At 32.9% G+C, this 16337-nt stretch overlaps 1 protein-coding gene across 2 annotated transcripts in view; it reads left to right on the top strand.

The window, feature by feature from the left end:
* Positions 1 to 16337, top strand: part of LOC126744244 (mediator of RNA polymerase II transcription subunit 12) — a 49939-nt gene that overhangs the window by 18143 nt on the left and 15459 nt on the right. Inside the window, exons 11-19 of one of the 2 annotated variants that reach the window (XM_050451610.1) lie at positions 1078 to 1198; positions 1263 to 1608; positions 4703 to 4928; positions 4982 to 5092; positions 5143 to 5356; positions 10477 to 10615; positions 10758 to 10796; positions 11879 to 11977; positions 12034 to 12196. In XM_050451610.1, coding sequence (XP_050307567.1) covers positions 1078 to 1198; positions 1263 to 1608; positions 4703 to 4928; positions 4982 to 5092; positions 5143 to 5356; positions 10477 to 10615; positions 10758 to 10796; positions 11879 to 11977; positions 12034 to 12196 — 1458 coding nt within the window. The remainder of the gene's footprint in view (positions 1 to 1077; positions 1199 to 1262; positions 1609 to 4702; positions 4929 to 4981; positions 5093 to 5142; positions 5357 to 10476; positions 10616 to 10757; positions 10797 to 11878; positions 11978 to 12033; positions 12197 to 16337) is intronic. The other variant, XM_050451611.1, reaches the window with a different exon arrangement.

Raw genomic sequence — 16337 nt, 5'->3', positions numbered from 1 at the left:
TTGTTTAATCTTTGTTGACTGTCTGACGTACATCACTCCATCAGTCTTGAATAAATTATATTTAGATTCATCACTAAATACGACTTTCTTCCAATCAGCTACAGACCAGTGGACATGAGATTGGGCAAAGTGAAAACGAGTCTTAACGTTCTTCTTTGAGAGTAACGGTTTTTTAGCGGGACGACGAGCAGGTAAGTTGGCATCAAGTAATCTTCTCCTTACGGTACTAGAACTGAGGTTTATTCCTCCACCCTCTTTTAATTTTGCCAAAATTTGGGAAGAAGAGAAAAAAGGATTTTCTTTGGAAATTCGTAGCAGCTGCCTATCCATCCTCAAATTTGTTTTTCTGGGTCTACCAGGAATGGGCGCCGGTGCAGTTGTTCCAGTAAGGCGAAATTTTTTGCAAACTCTGGATACGTTTGACCTGTGAAGCCGTAACACTCTGCCTAACACCATTTTCGTAATGCTCCACAATAATTTTTCTTACATCACCAGAGACGGTTTTTGAGCGACCCATTTTAAGTTAATTCTGAGATTCAAAAATAACAACTTTACAGCAGGTAAATCGATATTTAATTGATAAAATAAATGCGAAACAAGAATGTTGCTATATTCATGCACATTGTTTAAATAAACGAACATGAAGTTCCTTACTCTGCCTTGGCATTCTTATGATATCTCGGTATATTTATAAATAATACAGAGGCGTGTACTTGAAAGTAAAGAAATAATATGGAATAAATAAAGGAGCAAATAATATTTTTGAAAACATCGCTTGTTGCTATATTTAGGCACAATACTGTATATCATGCAGACATTTTATCCGATATTTAAGTTCAACCAAAAATGTACACCTGGTATAAACCAAAAATAAACGTTTATTTAAACATCGTGTGTTGTTGCTTGGATTAATATAAAACATATTTCAGCTTGTCAAGATTCCTTTGCACCTTTAACTCAAATTCTGATTTATTTAACCTAATGAACGCAAATTCCATATCAATTTTCAATTTCTTTTATTCCTCACTGGTCACTTTATTCATGCTAAGTGTATTATTATCATAAATTTTACCATAGGAACTACCCGAAGTAGAAACGCAACTGTACAGCAAAAACTCTGTATTGAGCAGAAATTACACCACAGGCCTCAGCCTTTATATCGTAGGTGTGTTAAGGCGCTACCACTGTTGCCTATTACGTAAGTTAAAACCTCTTCTCACCGGCATAAATATTATTAACCCAAAAGCAATGTTACACCACAGTATCACCAGAACAAACCTCGGCGGTATTCGAAGGCCTTTGCAAAGTCGTAAAACACGTGACGAATCCAGGAGATTGTAGTTCAGCGGAGCGTTGTATCCTGGCGCACCTCTACGATCTGTACTCGACCTGTAGCCTGTTAAAATCAAAACCGCACGCCGTAGAACCGTTCGGCAATGCTTATCCGAAGATTAAACAGGCGCTGTACAGTAGCATCGTGCTACAGCCGACCAGTAGCAGTTACGTGTTTAATCCGCTGTTTATGCAGGAGGTGTTTAAGAACCCGAGGAGGATCGGGAGGATCGAGAGCAGCTGGGCGAAGCAGTTGAACGAGAGCGGCGGTAATAGGTGAGTAAAATAAAATAGTTAATTATGTAACAAGTGCATTTGAAAATGATCCTTTTTTATGAATGGGAAACAATTCCCATGAATTGTTTTGGGGGGATTTTACACACTCGTAACATACTAAATTTTATCTACTACCGATGAAAATATTTAAAAAAAATCAGAATTATTAAATTATATACTTTACGCACTTAAACGACTTTTCGATAAAAAACGTCAAAACATTTAACAAATTATAAATTGAATGTTTTGACGCACTAGTGTGTAAAAAGTGAAACTTTACGCGCCCTGCATAGTAATATCCAAAAGAAGAAGATTTTCATTATTTTCTTTTAATAAAAAACCGATAGATGAACCTATTGGATGCGTCAGAACCGTTGACAGATGAAATGTGATACAAAAGCCTGAATTAAAATTTGAAATGCTCGCGAAGCATCAAAATCTACGTGAAATGCCTGGAAGTAATAAAAAACGTCAAAAGCCTCGAATAGTCCAAAAAACTAAAACAGATACATCTTATTTCCTATACTATGGCAATTCAATGAATCAGTGTACACTGTGTCCCATTTTGGATGAGACTGTAGGGTATCTCTGTCATTTTTTAAGATAGAGCTTTGCGGTTTTCGCGACCCTGTATCACTTTTTTGTAAAACTTTTAAAGCCACAAACAGAAATATTCTAACTACTTTTGTTCCTGAAATACAGGGCGAAAACGAAAATGTTCACTTTTGGAGATGTTATTATTTCTCAGGCCCTGTATAAGATAGAATAAAAATGAAAACTGCTTATAATAGATATTTTTACATAAAAGTCAGTGGCGTATTTAATTTTTTTTTCTAATGCACTGTTTTTAAGATTGGGCACAAACTTGGTATTTTTTAAATGGAACACCCTGTATATTTTAACGTCAAATTTTTGCATTTTTTTTTCTGAATACGTTGATGTATCACAACCTATTCTTTAGTAAATTTTAGCTTCAAAAATCAGAAAAATCCATATTTATTTTTGTTTTTAATAGTAGGCCATGAATTCTTACACACATGCATTTAATTATTACTTTTTTAAAACGCCATGTGATTTAAACCTGTTTATTTAACTATATTTTAAACATTAACTTAAAATATTAATATAAACATAAAAATGTTAAAAACAAAAAAAATATATCGGACCAGGTTTAACATTAAAAACTAATTAGTAATTACAAGAATCAAATTAGAAAATTAATTACAAAAACCAAAAAAAAAAAAAAACAACGAATATAAATTTAATAAAACTGTTCAAACTGCTGTCCATTTTGTCTTATACAAAAACCACATACAGTCTGTATTCGTCTTAAGGCATTTAAAATTATAAAGGGTTGCCTTTGTAAGTTTATGAATGCTTCTTCAGTTGTCGCTCGGAGTTCATTTATATTATTATGCCGATTTGCATAAATTTTATTTTTTAAGTACGACCATACAAAAAAGTCCAAAACACTTAAGTCCGGTGACCTCGAGGGCCATCTGATTGGCCCGTGTGTGCCAATCCAACGTCTATCAAAATGGGCACTTAAATATTCTCTAACTACCCTTGAATTATGAGGGGGCGCTCCATCTTGCTGGAAATATATTTGATGTCGCTGGGCTAAAGGTATGTCCTCCAGCAACTCTGGCAAATTGTTTTGCAATATATTTAGATATCGTTGGGCAGTTAAGCTACCCTCAAAAATTGTATATACAATTTTAGTGCCCAATACAAAACAGGAAACACTAAAACCAAATCGGCCTTGTTGCTGTCGTTCAAAAGTAATATGTTGATTTTCTTGATACCAATGTCTGGTATTTTGCCTATTAAATATGCCACTACTGCTTATATGGGATTCGTCAGACCATATTACCTTTTTTACAAAATCCGGATCTTCATTAGTTTTGGTTAAAAACCAATTAGAAAATTCCAGTCGTTTAAACGGATCGTCAGGATGCAATTCTTGAATAATATTTATCTTATACGGTTTAAATTTATGCTTTTTTTTAAATTTTTTGCACTTTTGTTTTGGAATCTCTTCCTCTATCATTCTACAGGAAATTTGGGGTCTTGCTTCCACACACGCTAAAACATTAATTTCGCCAGCTTCATTTCTATCAACATGGGGTTGTCTAGGTTTTGAATAGCAGCCATAATTTAAAAGATTAGATTTTAACCGGAATACCGTAGCCCGAGATGGCTGACGTCTTTCTGGAAACCTAATAAGATCTTTTTTATTTTTTGAATTTTGTAACAAAATAAAATAAGCTAGAGCTTTACCTATTTAAATATAATTGCTGCGCCGCTTCGACATTTTCGTTAGAAAGGTTTAAACATTTTATAATATCATACTTTTCAAAATTTTGGAATTCCATATTTTCACCGTCAGCCATCATTATTGATATGTATTGAGTCTGTTTGTGACTTAGTTTCCATGAATGCAATAAACAAAACATTTTTTTATGCATGTGTCAAAGAATTCATGGCCTACTATTAAAAACAAAAATAAATATGGATTTTTCTGATTTTTGAAGCTAAAATTTACTAAAGAATAGGTTGTGATACATCAATGTATTCAGAAAAAAAAATGCAAAAATTTGACGTTAAAATATACAGAATGTTCCATTTAAAAAATACCAACTTTGTGCATTAGAAAAAACAGTGCATTAGAAAAAAAAATTAAATACGCCACTGACTTTTATGTAAAAATATCTATTATAAGCAGTTTTCATTTTTATTTTATCTTATACAGGGCCTGAGAAATAATAACATCTCCAAAAGTGAACATTTTCGTTTTCGCCCTGTATTTCAGGAACAAAAGTAGTTAGAATATTTCTGTTTGTGGCTTTAAAAGTTTTACAAAAAAGTGATACAGGGTCGCGAAAACCGTAAAGCTCTATCTTAAAAAATGACAGAGATACCCTGCAGTCTCATCCAAAATGGGACACAGTGTACTTCAAAATGTTGCAACTCAATATTACCTATACTATATTCACGCATTCTATACATAACAGCTCAATTAATCTTCATGGCAATGATGTTAAAAACATAAGAAGAGTAAAGGATTGTTTTATTGATTTTACTGTTCTTTCAGATATTCTTTCGTGTGTAACGCGATAATCCGCGTATGCTGCAAAGATCCGGACAGCGACAGGATCAACGATAACGAACGTTTAAACGATTTGGCGATAATGTGTGCGGAAATGACCGCCTGCTGCAACTCGTTGGCGTCCGAGTGGCTCGGGGTTCTGTTGGGCCTTTGCAGCCCCACATCACCACCCGAATACTACAAAGACGTCTTGAACGAGATCAAAATCGAGGTACCACTAACCTCTTTGATCGTTTCTAAACAATAAATCGTTTTTTTTTTTAGGATGTAAGCATTCATAATTCGTTGGCGGTGTTCACGTGCATACTGATAGCGAGACACTGTTTTTCTTTGGAAGATTTTGTGCGTACCGTCGCTTTACCGAGCTTATTAAAGGTAAATTGATAATGGCCTAAACTAACATAATTTAATAAGAAACAATCTAGGTTAAGTCACTTGACTCTTCCTCTGGACTGGCGGAAGCTGGTATGCGATTAACGTGCCATCTGTTGTTGAGGTTATTTAGGACAGCAGAGGGGCCACAGCCCGGGCTATATTCCGTTGGTTCGCCGCCCCTGACATCCCCCCGATTGCCCCTAGGAGTCAGATTGAGTTGCGATAGACATTTGTTGGCTGCCGCTCATAGGAATATCGATGTGGGTAAGTTGTTCTTTTGTCTATCTGTTAATGAGAGTCTGTTATTTTTTTTTAGAGAGAGGTAAATTATGTATTTTAAGATTTTTACAATTGTAATTTCTTTTCTCCTTAACTATGGCTAACTTTGTTGATGAACTTGAAATTTCATATTTTAGTGTTATCATAAACATGGCTTTGACATAGCCTTGTTCGAGTGCGTATAGAATTAAATGGCCCTAACTTTCTTTGGATTAAGGGCATTTCTGTAAAAGCCCTAATTATGGCATGTTTACTGAGACATGCAAATTGATTGGTGTTAGATTTAGATTTCATAAGCAGAATATTTTATCTGAATATCTGTATCTTCCTCACTCCACTTATAATTTTTTGATTTTTTTAAAATTTTTTAACAATCACCGTTAATCTCTATGATAAGGTTATTCTTGCTGGTGATTTAGGTAACAGGATTTTTAGGGCATGTGAATAAGGCGACTCAATTTTATACATATAATAATAATTCTAGTCTTCTAGATTTAATAGTTACAAATCATAAATTTAGTATTAAAAAAAAAAGCTTTTCTACCTATTTCAGATATAATCTCATTCTTTGGTTTATTCCACTTTCAATACATTACCTAAAACAAAATGAAATATCTAAAGTATATAAACTATAATAATATTATCAGCAATACTCTCTTTAAACAAGAAGATTTTCAGTTACTTACAGTCAGATATCTAATTAATAAATATACACTATTTGAGTTCAAAAAATTACCGGACATGCCATATACTCCATGGATCACAAGTAGCATTAAATTACTTATTATTTAAAGTATAAAACAGCAAATTGTATGAATTACTACCGTAATTTAAGAGATGTTACTAAAAATCGAATTATCCGTAAAAATAATGCTGATTTCATACAGGTTAAACAATTTTGGAATACTTAAAAAAAATTAAATATTGTACTAATTCTAAAATTCATCCTACTTTAAATGATTCTAAAAGATATATTTAATGCTACTTTGCTCATTGTAATAATTTACCTGATAGCACTTCAAAAGACCTCATTAATTTTTACCAGAATAATATTAACTTTAACATGATTAATAATAAATTTATTCCTAGATTAATGGATAAATCAACCCTAGTAAAACTGATGAGTTTAAGCAATACCAATTTTGGTACCAATGTTGGAGAATATGCTCTTTTTATAAGAGATTTAATTTTGGAAAATACATTTCTTGACTTGTGGAGAATAGATATAGTCAACCTAAAGTTGCCCACCCAAAGAAACTTAAAGATTTAAGGCCTATTAGTATTCTACCGGTTGTTTCCAAAATTTTAGAAGATAATAGAATTTTGTGATTCTCATAATATCGTCATATATGTACCTCTTTATTTACAGAAGTACCAGAAGGCTCTATTCTAGGATCTTGGAAACAAAATTGACTTAATTCACACCTGTATATGGCATTTTGTTCCAATTTCTTACCTCTTTCTCGAACACAATTTAATATATATTTAAATATGCTGAAAATCACAATCTAAAATTGAATGCTAATAAATCACGTGCTCTTTTCTTAGGATACAATAAAATTTTACTTGAAGTAGCATGGAATAACCTAAAAATCCAAAATACATATATGCTAGTAGTAGATTAAGCCGAAATTGATAGCAGCTAAAGCTTCTTAGGCCGTGTAAATATAAAGTTGAGCATTTCAGCCAAAACTAAATACTTTTTATGTAATAATACATTAGTACTATCCATGTTTGACTATTGCAATGTAGTTTATAATAATGCAATTACTGGTGCAGTCTCTAATTTTATCCAAAAACTGCAAAATTCCTGTATAAGATTTCTGAAGTTGCATAACTCCTTTCCTTATTCTCCACTTTTATTTAAATATGGAAAATAAACAAAAATATCATTTATACTATTTCATTTATCGCATAATCAAAACTGGGCATCCACCGTACCTAAAAAAACAATATATGATGATAATTATATGTTGTTACTTTGTGTTTTTCTTTGTTTTCGTCAATTTCTAAAAGAACTATTTAGTATTTGTGATCACTCCCACAACACTCTACATTCAAATATACACTGGTGGCCAAAAGTAGATTGACAACTACTTATTTTTCAAATTTGTTTATATCACGGTTTAGAAAATGGTGAATTCGGTGGGATAGTACCTGATTAAAAAACAACGGAGCCTATTTGTAATGTTTAATTATTTTTAAACTATTTATTCGTAATACCCAATTCTATATAAAAATAATTAAAAAACTAAACAATTTTCAAGTAGCCAAAATTAAATTGACAAATTCAAAGCTGACTAAAATAAAAATAAGTATAGAAAATTTAAAGGGTTTTATTCAGTAATGCGTTGCATAGCCTCTAATTTATTCTCACTTCCACCAACCTTTTGGGCATTGACCTGATTACCGATCAATGTAATCCCAAATGTTCTCGATCGGATTTAGGTCCGGTGACTGCGACGGCCATTTGATAACATTAATTTTTTCTTGGGTTACCATAACATTCTGCAGTATGTCACGGAACCACCTCCATGCTTGACTGTGGACACCGTATATTTAGGAACATACCTTTGGTTCACAGGACGCCTAACATATCTTTTGCCATCCGAATTAATAAAATTGAACTTTGCTTCATCACTAAAAGTAACCTTTTTCCACTCGGAGACTGTCCAGTGACTATGTTCTCGAGCAAAGCTCAATCGCGCCCGTACGTTTTTTAAACTTAGCAGTGGTTTCTTTGCAGGGCGTCTTGTTTTTAAATCACTATATTGAAGTCTCCTTCTAATGGTACGACAACTAACTGAACCCACAGCTTCTTCTTCTTCCAAATGCTGCTTGATTTCTTTTGAAGTAGCGAATGGGTCAAGTTTTGCTTTTTTCAAAATTAATTTGTTAACATGACTAGTGGTCTTTTTTGGTCGGCAGTTTTTTTTTTAGAGGAACAACACTTCCACGGAGATTAAAAATGTTTATTATTTGACTTACTCTGCCCTCCTTAGTTAAAACGTCCTAACTACAAAATTCTCTTTTTTTGGTTTATTACATTTTATTGACCTATCAAATGGTACCTCCTTGGCTAAATTAAAAAGTCCTAACTACATTTTTTATGCCTTAAATTCACCTAAATATATTGTTCGATGTGCAGAAAAGATGATAATCCCAAATTAAAATGTCCTATCGATCTTTTTCTAAGTTAAAATGTCCATTACAAGTAGCATTCCATTTGTAGAATATTCATTTGTGCCAGTAGGGGCATATTCGAAAAGTGCTAGGCAAGTGGCTAGGCAATAATATGGCACAAAGGGGTTGCGGGTCGAAATAAGAAAAATTTAATTTAAACTTTTTATTTATATAACAGAGACTTATGTTACGATCCGGCTTGACGACTGTGCAGCTCAAAACAAAAATTGGGCTTTATTTTTTTTTCTTTACGTTGTAAACTCTATAGAGACTGAACTGGAGAATTCGGAAATAAAATACTTTCAATCTGGTGACAGAACAATTATTGAAAAGGTACGGTAAGGTATTCGATTTTAATGATATTAAATCGGCTGTAGAAAAGGCAAAAGACTCATCTAAGGTCCATGTAAAAGAGATGAACATACAAAACTTTTTTGAATGAAAAGATTGTTCATCCAAGTTAGAGCTTCAAAAAAATGTTCCCAAAACTTACTTGCAGAATATGGTACATTTGCACTTTAAAAGGGGATAAAATGTGTTGTACAAAAATGCCTTTTCGAAAGAACCAAAACCTTGTTGCCGAACACAATGTCGAGGTGTAAAATTAAAAAGAAAACAAGATCTGATCGAATCTGATCGAACCGAATGATATTCTGGAGGAATTAGCCGTTTCCCAAAATAATGATACTAACCATAAAGAAAATGTAGATTTCCAGTAAGAGTAAAGCACTTTTTGAGTCACTGATTTCCATTCATAATGATTTCATGATTTACTTTCATCCTTTTATTTAATTTTCGAATGTTTTATTAGTGAGTAATTTAGTTATAATGTTAATTTGAAATGTAACTCCTGTGTCTTTAATAAAAATCAGTCCAAATATATATATATATTTTTTTTTATTATAATTACCTTACTAAGTTAAAAAGTCCTATCTAACTTTTTTTTTCTAAAATTTCACCAAATATTGAATCTAGTCCCTTATTAAACTTTACCCACAAATGTAAAAAGCAAATTTCTAAGAATATAAAAAAAATCAGGGAATTACTTCAAAACATGAGGACTGCATATTAGTTTTCATAAAATCTCAATTTTCTCAGCATCGATTTGCGAGTTAGGATGTTTTAACTAAGGACGGCAGTACTGTTGCCCTCAAAAGAGAAAATTTTTGAGCAATATCCGCCTGTTTAACCCCTTTCCGGTAATCGTCGATTATTCGCATCTTAATATCGATCGATAAAGTTATACCACGTGGCATTGTGAATATTTTTCAAAACTAATAGTAAGGAAAGTGAAATCAACAGAAACCAACGCATAAAACTCGGAGACTAAATAAATATGTTGTTTGTCAATGCAATTTTGGCCACCTAGTAGTCAAACAAAATTATTGGAATTTGATAAAAAAAATATTGAGAAAAAGTGCAAGCAATAAAAATCTACGGAATTTGTTTCTTCAAACTATGTTGTTTACATTCCTAAACACTAATAAGCTCAACCGGTTTTTCCTTTGCTTCAGATAAAATATATCCATAAAAATGGAATGTGTCAATCTACTTTTGGCCACCAGTGTAGTATACTTTACCTGCTTATTCAAAAAATTACACTTTTTATAGATTTAAAAAATATATAGAAATATTATATATTTTTTTTAAGTAACTCTCATTAGCTTTTTTTTGTCTCTTTCTGCTCTAAATATTTGATGTATTTAAATTAAAATATATCTTCTAAAGATGGTGCATCATATAAGCCCTTTTTTATTTAAAGTGGGTTAATTAATGTATCGGTACTGTTGAAATCGTCATGCATACCTATTTGCTAGAAAAATAGCATTGTAACTTAGTGAGTAACATTTTTCCTTGGCAAGTAAATGATTCTTGAATTTCTTCCCTCAGTTTCCCCTAAGTTAAACTGATTTAATTTCTAGGTCCGGTACTGGCAGTTCTTAAGGCTGTACTCATAGTAGGTGACGCTACAGCCAAACAAGGTACAGAACAGAGTTTATCAAACATTTTAGGCACCAGCGACTTACATAGCGGAGTGGACGGTCCCAACTTGGATCTGCCGTAAGTATTTTTATTCCACAAATTTCACTCGCAACAATAATTCTTTTTTTTTTCTTTAACACAATTAGAGCTGAATAGTCTACACTAAAAAGCTGATTTTTATTTTTTTTTGTTTGTTTCATTAACAATCCTGTCTCTACAGGGTTAACATCGACGTATGCGGCTCCCGGACGTCACATAGGTTTGTCATACGTTCGATTTATTTTTTTTTGTTTTTCATTTTTTTTTTGTTAATAATTAATTTTTAAAAATGGTGTGTGAGTCTCGCCCTACCTGTCCCCTTACGCTTTTTGTGCTTTTGTGATTTGTTTTTAATCGATTTTTGTGCTTTTGGCCCTCCCCTTCCAAAAACTTGTCAAGTGCTAGTTATTGTTCTAACATCTCCATGTGTACGAGATATTTTTACGTTGTCATGTTTGTATAGTAACTGTGTAAATAAACATAAATTCATTGTTCACCCATTTTTTCTTGTCATAGGGAGCACAATTCTAATTTGGTGGTTATTGTAAGGGCAAAATGTAAAATAGCACTGTGATCGAAAATAAGTGTAATTCTTGCATAAGCCACGTCCACTAATTCGGTTCTAAATACAAACATTATTAAATATTCAACGTTCTACAATTAATTATATGTCTTTAGTTTATGGATATCAGGGGAGTTAATTTTTTTTAGTATGTAAATAAATAGTTAAACCTTTCTGTCCTAACAATTTGATTAAAGCCGGAAATAGGTCAAATAAATGACCGACACCTCGCTTAACAGATAAAACATATTTGCTTCGCCGTTTCTCAATATTTTCGCTTGTGAATAATTAAATATTAAAATTTGAAGTATTTTGTTAACTTTTCACTCGAATTTAGGTCAGAGGGATCCCATATCCGGGGTGCCTATTTAAATACTATACTACAGCACAGAGCACCATAGAACTCGGCGTCTCTGCACTGCAGTATAATATGTATTTGAGAAATGTGTTTATTTATCACTACATACTATACTACGCTACAGAGCATTATAAACTAGTGATTCACTACTTTTGAATCACTAAGTCGGAAACGTCCTTCCTAGAACATGTGTCAAAAGTATAAATTGCTATTTTACATTTTGTACAAATCGAAAACACGTTTTTTGTTTCTCTTTCTCTCTCTCTCAACTAAAACTTGGGCTTTTCACATAAATCTCACGCAACCAGGGATCGATTCATTTAATGTGAACTGCCGCCACCCGAACCCAATTAGAGCCTAAACGAAACGAACTTTTTTGCAGACAAATAAGCTCCGGTCACCCGGAGGCCACCGCTTCTTTATCCGCGTTCGCCAATCACGTTTTAAGGGAAATCTGTTCGCAACAGTGGGTCCTGGACAGGTAAATTTCATCCTTTTATACAAAATATTTGCCTAATCGTTTACCCTTTTTTTTAGGTGTCTTTGTCATCCGGAGAAGCTTTGCGACAGCGACAATTTACTCGACGATCTACTAACTCACTCGCAAGCACAACGATTGCTGCATATGATATGTTATCCAGAACTGGCGGCCAGTATAGATGAATTGGACCAGAAAAGCATGATTAGCAGAATTTTAGAAGTAAGAGTCACAAAAAATAATTAAATTATTATATGATAATGAACTTACTTATATTATCTTATCAGAAAGGATAGAGATGCTCGCAATAGCGGGGTAAATACTTCTCTTAAATTTAAGATTCAAAAAACATTACAGCAGTGATGCAAATTTGAATAAATTTGGACAAGTGTGAATGTAAAGGGTTAAATTTTATATTTCAGATTTCTATATAGACCTTGCTAGATAAAGTCAGTGATTTCTTGAAGAATACTGTGGTTAGTTTTCTACTATAACTTATAACTTGCTATTATATATAACTTGCAATGATAGTTTTTCTTCGGTACGGATTTTATGACGTTGCGACGTCTGAATCAACTGTTTTGTTTGTTAATCAAATATAAGTTAACACAACTTATTGATTCTCGTTTTAGAGTTTGTTCATATTGCAGTTCCATTTAATAAGAACATTTATTTAATAAATGTGTTAAAACTATTTATTTAATAAGAACAAATACAGCACAACTATTGTTCTATAAAATTGAGACTATTAAGATGGAAGATATCTCAGATCTTCACTTACTGTTATTAATTGCCATTTTAAACTTATCACGATTACTCCGACTTTATTTTAGATAATTTTTTCCTCGACTTATGTTCAATGAGGTTTAATTTATTATTTAGATGTTGTAAACGAAATGAGGTCATACATTGATTTTGATGTTTCATTAAAAGAGTCTAGATTTACCAAAGCACAGCTCCTCGGATTGGATTACCCCTAATATTAGGCTCATAATGAAAATAAGTCGGAAGGCTCTTTCTAAATATAAAAAAAATACTAAAGATTCATGCAGCATTTAGGAAGTATAAACCACTTCGAAAATAAGCACTGAGGAACGTAAAGAGGGCCTTTATTTCAACAAAAAATATAAAATTGATTGAAATCCTTAAATATTAATAGCACTTCTAATTCTAGCCAAAGTATAGAGGGTGTTTCGGGAGGAAAGGGAAATGTTTTGGGAACATGTTCAGAAGATCAAAATAAGATAAATTAACCCATATGTTTTAATCCGATTCTCAACCTCAAATAATCGGTTTTGAAGTTTTTTTGTAAGTTTTTATTTTAAAAGCAACACATACAAAAACTAGTAAAAAACAAAATTCCACTAATTTAAAATTTTTCGAAAATACCTCCACCAACTTCAAGGCAAGCTGCAGTACGTTTGTTAAGCGCTCGTGTTGCACATTTAATTGCTTGAGGATTGTTTTTAATATTTGAAGCATTTAATTATGGACTCCTTCTACGGTTTCTACTGGTGTTTCGTACACTAGAGCTTTCATCCACCCCCAGAAGCAATAATGGATTTAAGTCTGGTGACCTCGGTGTCCAAACTTGAGGTCCTCCTCTGCCAATCCAACGATCAGGAAAACGATTGAATGTGTGAGGCATTACGTAATGGAAACTTTGCTTTTTTCAAATTGAAACGCTCAGAATTGACTGACAATCCGTCGTCAATATCACGAAGTGGCGTAACTCGAAAAAACGCGAAATTGAGTTAAGCCCGTTTTTACATACCACATTACACGGCGCACAATATCACGAAGTGGCGTAACTCGATCCTCTCTACGTTCTGACTTACAGCATATTAACTGACAGGCGTATCTAGATTTATTATAAGGTACAATTTTACAAACAGACTTAACTTAAGTTACGCCTCTTTGTAAAATTTAGAATTCTCCATATTACTGGTCATTCTAAGGCGTATCTCAGTTAAGCCACTTTGTGAAATTGATTAAATGTCGGTGTCGACTTACACTATTCGGCTTATCTCAGAATTTTCTTGTCAATACTTGCATATTTTTGTTTTCCTAGGAGTGACCGAAGACGCAACGCGCTTAGTTCGATTGAGTATGTGCTTGGTTACGGTTTAGCGCTAGATAATGGGTTTTCTTTAGTTAACGTGTTATTTTTTGTGTAATATTCAAAATAAAAAGTACGCTATGGATGTACTCGTGCAGTGGAAAGATGGTACTAAAAATACGGTGCGATCTAGTGAGCTTAAGATTATAGGCAACAAAAAAATTAAAGTGGGAAGTAAAGTAAAAATGTTTTACGTGAAAAAGTGGTACACCGGCACTGTTTTGGATATGGAAACAGAAGAAATTTTGGATAGTGACGATTATTCTGAAAACATTCCGTTAGCAGAGTTAATGAAACAAGGACGTGAAGAAAGTGATAATAAAAAGGATGTTCCTGTACAATATGTAGTAAAAAGAAAAAAGTTGGAGATAAATAATTCTGCACAATATAACATAAAAGACGGTAAGTTGTATAAACTATAATGTGTCTTTTATTATATTATTTATATCATTATTAGACTAAAACTTAAGTATGCTACTTGTGAATACTTACATATGTAATTTTATACACTGTGAGCCATAATTTGTCCGCTCCCCCTTCAACTTTTAAGTAAGTAAAAATTTGCAACAACATTTTGGCATGTTGAATAACAAACACCAAGTAAAGTTTAAAGATGTTAAAGTTAAAGATGTTTCAACAATTAAGATGTTCTTTTGATTGCAGTATCCCCAAAGAAAGCGTATTCCTCAACGCAAGACGTGCCAGTTCTAGAGCATGAGCAAAAGCAAAACAAACAAACTGATTTAGAAAACGAATTTAATTCAGATGAAGGTACCGACTATTCTTATATTTTGAAATGTTTGTATCACATTATTATAAATAAGTAATTTACCCTTTCTTCCTTTCAGGTTCCATGCAAGCTCATCAAATAAATATAGAGCAAACGTTATTACAGGACCAAAGCAGTACAGTATTTTTGTCTGGGGGAGTATTGGAAGACGACGGCCATGATTCTGAGGAAATGAAGAGCAATTATTTAAGTAGTTATTTAGGGGACATCTCCGATCGCGAAGATCCTACGTACGTACAGACTTGTGAGGCGACTTATTGCAAGAAAGAAGTATTGAGCTCATGCCACTTATGCCTTAAATTGCTGTGCTATGAACACTTTTTGGAGTACAACGATTCTTGTACAAGTCATAATAAATCCCGCAAGAAAAAAAAAAGGATTATTTACCAAAATCAAAGCAATAAACCAGAGGATTTTGTTGTAGAAGGTGAAAGCAGAGAAAATCAGACTTTATTAAAAAATTCCTGGGTAAACAAGAAAAAATTAGCAAAGAAACTAAGGGATATGGGAAAAGAATATACCAGCACGAAGACAGGAGCAGTCGTACCGGCATGGAAGCTAAAACAAAGATGCGACGGTAATAAATGCAAAAAGTGGATGCGTCAGTGTTTTTTACTGAGTGAAGAAGAAAGAATGGAATTATTTACATCATTTACAAATCTAGAAAATTTGGCATCCTAACGTGAATTTATTGCTCGCCATATTAAAGTTCTGGAAACGGCTGCCAGAACTACCAAGAAAAAGCAGTCTCGAAGACAAAAAAGTCACAAATATTTTTTGACATTGAATCACAAAAAATACTTGGTGTGTAAAACATTATTTTTGCATACGTTGGGGATACCCGAAAAAACAATGAGAACTTCGCTGACAAAGGTAACTTCAGTTGGGGTACGAGAAGAGGAAAGAAGAGGTGGTAGACAGGGTAATTGAACGTCATAATATCCTTTTAACCACAATTTTAAATAACATCCAAAGATTTCCCAAGGTAGAAGCTCACTATGTTCGGGCTAGTTCTAGCAGGGAATATCTCCACCCCGAATTAACGGTATCAAAGATGTACAATATGCTTCTTGAAGAATTAAGTCCAAATGAAGAAAAACCTTCAATTGATTTGTATCGTAAGGTGTTTATATGAAGTTTAGATGAACCAAGAATCAGCCCCTGAATTTTTTCGCATCTATTTATTGACACCCTGTATAATAGGCTGAAAGCTCCGTAGCAACCTTTAAGCAGACATTTAAAACCCTTATTTTAATTAGAAGAAATGTTTGATGTTTCCTTTCTTTTTTTGTTATTTTATACAGAAATCAGACATCCTGTTTACTCTGATATTTATCAATAATTTGCTAAAATTAGTTTTTTGCTTGCATGATTTAGTTAACAATGAGACATTTTTAGTATTTATATATTTATCTTACCTTTAATTAAGTTGCTGTACTTTTCATTAAGTTTTT

Source organism: Anthonomus grandis, chromosome 13 (assembly GCF_022605725.1).
Source record: "Anthonomus grandis grandis chromosome 13, icAntGran1.3, whole genome shotgun sequence".
Lineage (NCBI taxonomy): Eukaryota > Metazoa > Arthropoda > Insecta > Coleoptera > Curculionidae > Anthonomus > Anthonomus grandis.
The sequence above is the reverse complement of the archived record's forward strand: the minus strand, read 5'-3'. Positions and strand labels throughout refer to the sequence as shown.